Source organism: Malus sylvestris, chromosome 10, assembly GCF_916048215.2.
Source record: "Malus sylvestris chromosome 10, drMalSylv7.2, whole genome shotgun sequence".
Taxonomy (NCBI): domain Eukaryota; kingdom Viridiplantae; phylum Streptophyta; class Magnoliopsida; order Rosales; family Rosaceae; genus Malus; species Malus sylvestris.
Window position 1 is genome coordinate 1,507,589 of NC_062269.1, and position 2,128 is coordinate 1,509,716.

General features: G+C 44.0%; 1 protein-coding gene across 1 annotated transcript; it reads left to right on the forward strand.

Moving 5' to 3' along the window:
- The first annotated feature begins 230 nt into the window (after positions 1 to 230).
- On the forward strand, positions 231 to 1,793 carry LOC126586135 (stearoyl-[acyl-carrier-protein] 9-desaturase 6, chloroplastic-like). The gene is made up of 2 exons (XM_050250837.1): positions 231 to 876; positions 1,149 to 1,793. Exons 1-2 carry the CDS (start codon positions 256 to 258, stop codon positions 1,713 to 1,715), a joined length of 1,188 nt encoding a protein of 395 aa, XP_050106794.1. The 5' UTR covers positions 231 to 255; the 3' UTR covers positions 1,716 to 1,793.
- Positions 1,794 to 2,128: the final 335 nt, after the last annotated feature.

Genomic DNA, 2,128 nt, shown 5'->3' on the forward strand with positions numbered 1-2,128 from the left:
TATTACGCACTCGATAAATAAACAAACATTTTTCAATTTGTAAAAGATTTCCAGTTATAATTAGAATAATGTGTCACATTTTTCAAATTGCTTACCTAGTCCAAACAAAGATATCGTTTGTCGACAACATCGAACAAAGTGGCATTATAGTAATTAGATTGAAAACAAATGGCAATTTAGTAATACAAATCCTTATAAATATAAGCCTCTGCAAACTGAGTGACGAAGGCAGTGCAAAAGAAACAAATTCGAGCCATGCAGACCTCGCTCTACATTGACACCAAAACTTTTGCATGGCCTTCACTTGGCCACACCCCAACCCACCACCGCCTCACTCCACCAAACCCCACCATCAAATTCCGATCAACACCCACGGTCTCCGCCGTGGCCACATCTTCCCCGCCACCTCTAACTCGGCAGAAGGCCCACTCACTGCCGCCTGAAAAAGTTGAGCTGTTCAAGTCGCTAGAGGGCTGGGCCGAGCAACACGTCCTCCCATTCCTAAAACCGGTGGATCAGTGCTGGCAGCCTAGCACCTTCTTGCCCGACTCATCACTCCCGGAAGAAGAGTTTCTGGATCAAGTTAGAGCCCTCCGTGATCGAACCGGCGAGCTCCCTGACGAGTACTTTGTGGCGCTCGTGGGGGACATGATTACTGAGGACGCGTTGCCCACTTATCAAACCATGGTAAATGGGCTAGATGGAGTGAAGGATGAGACTGGTTCTAGCCCGAGCGCGTGGGCTCGATGGAATCGGTCTTGGACGGCTGAGGAGAACAGACATGGGGATCTGCTCCGCACATATCTTTACTTGTCGGGTCGGGTCGATATGCTCAAGATCGACAGAACCGTACAACATCTCATTGGAGCCGGCATGGTGAGTCCGATTACATACATGATTTTTTTATACAATATTATTATTATTTTTAAAAATTATTAATCACACAAAAAGCACATTTTGTTTTAAAATCTGAGACTTTTGACTTAGTTATTGGAGATTGTGACGCTCGAATGTTGTATTTTTCTGATAATTTTTTTTTTAATTTATTATTTAGCATATATGTTTATATATTTTTTTTATTAATTGTCTAATGCAATTATGATTATGCAAAATAATTTTTCTTTTTTTTTTTTTTGGTTAAATTTTAGAATCCAGGGACAGAGAACAATCCCTACTTGGGGTTCGTGTACACGTCGTTCCAAGAGCGAGCCACGTTCGTATCGCACGGCAACACAGCTCGGCTCGCCAAAGAGGGCGGCGATCCAGTGCTCGCGCGCATTTGCGGCACCATTGCATCCGACGAAAGGCGCCACGAGATGGCCTACGCCAAGATCATTGAGAAGCTCCTCGAAGTGGACCCCACCGGAGCAATGGTGGCGATCGGCGACATGATGCGGAAGAAGATCACGATGCCGGCGCACCTTATGTACGATGGGGAAGACCCGAAGATATTCGAGCACTTTGCGGCGGTGGCTCAGCGGATCGGCGTGTACACGGCGTACGATTACGCGGATATCTTGGAGTTTTTGATCGGACGGTGGAATTTGGAGAAGCTGGAGGGATTGGCGGCGGAAGGTGCTCGAGCACAGGATTTCGTGTGTGGGCTGGCTCCGAGAATTAGAAGGCTTCAGGAACGGGCGGATGAGCAAGCACGGAAGATGGCGCCGCAGGCGGTTAAGTTTAGCTGGATATTTAATAAAGAGGTGGCCTTGTAATCATTTCATCAATAAACTAATGTTACTAGAAATGGGATGTAATCACAACAAATAATTTGATTTCGTTTTTTTTTTATTTTGTGGGGCAGTCTTTCTTATGGTCGTATATTCTTTCTTTTTTTTTTTTTCCTTTCAAAATATTACATTTGATACTTTTTGACGCAATTAAAAATTTCTCCATTGAAGTGATATGTGCATGTTACATTAATTAATGAATTTATGACATTCAAGGCTGGCTTTTGAAGATGTGCAAATGAGACCGCACAGGCCCCTAAAATCGGAAAGGTCCCCGATTTTTTAATTTTACAAGAATATGTAACATGCACAAGTGTAAAACAAACTCCAACACATGACCTGAAACCTATAATTTCCCTTCTAATTTCCCCCTCCCCCTCCCCCCCCCGCAAAAAAAT

Coding starts and splice junctions, on each gene's coding strand:
- LOC126586135 (XM_050250837.1), top strand. CDS start 256: ATGCAGACCTCGCTCTACATTGACACCAAAACTTTTGCATGGCCTTCA. Junction 877..1,148: donor ATCTCATTGGAGCCGGCATG/GTGAGTCCGATT, acceptor GTTAAATTTTAG/AATCCAGGGACAGAGAACAA.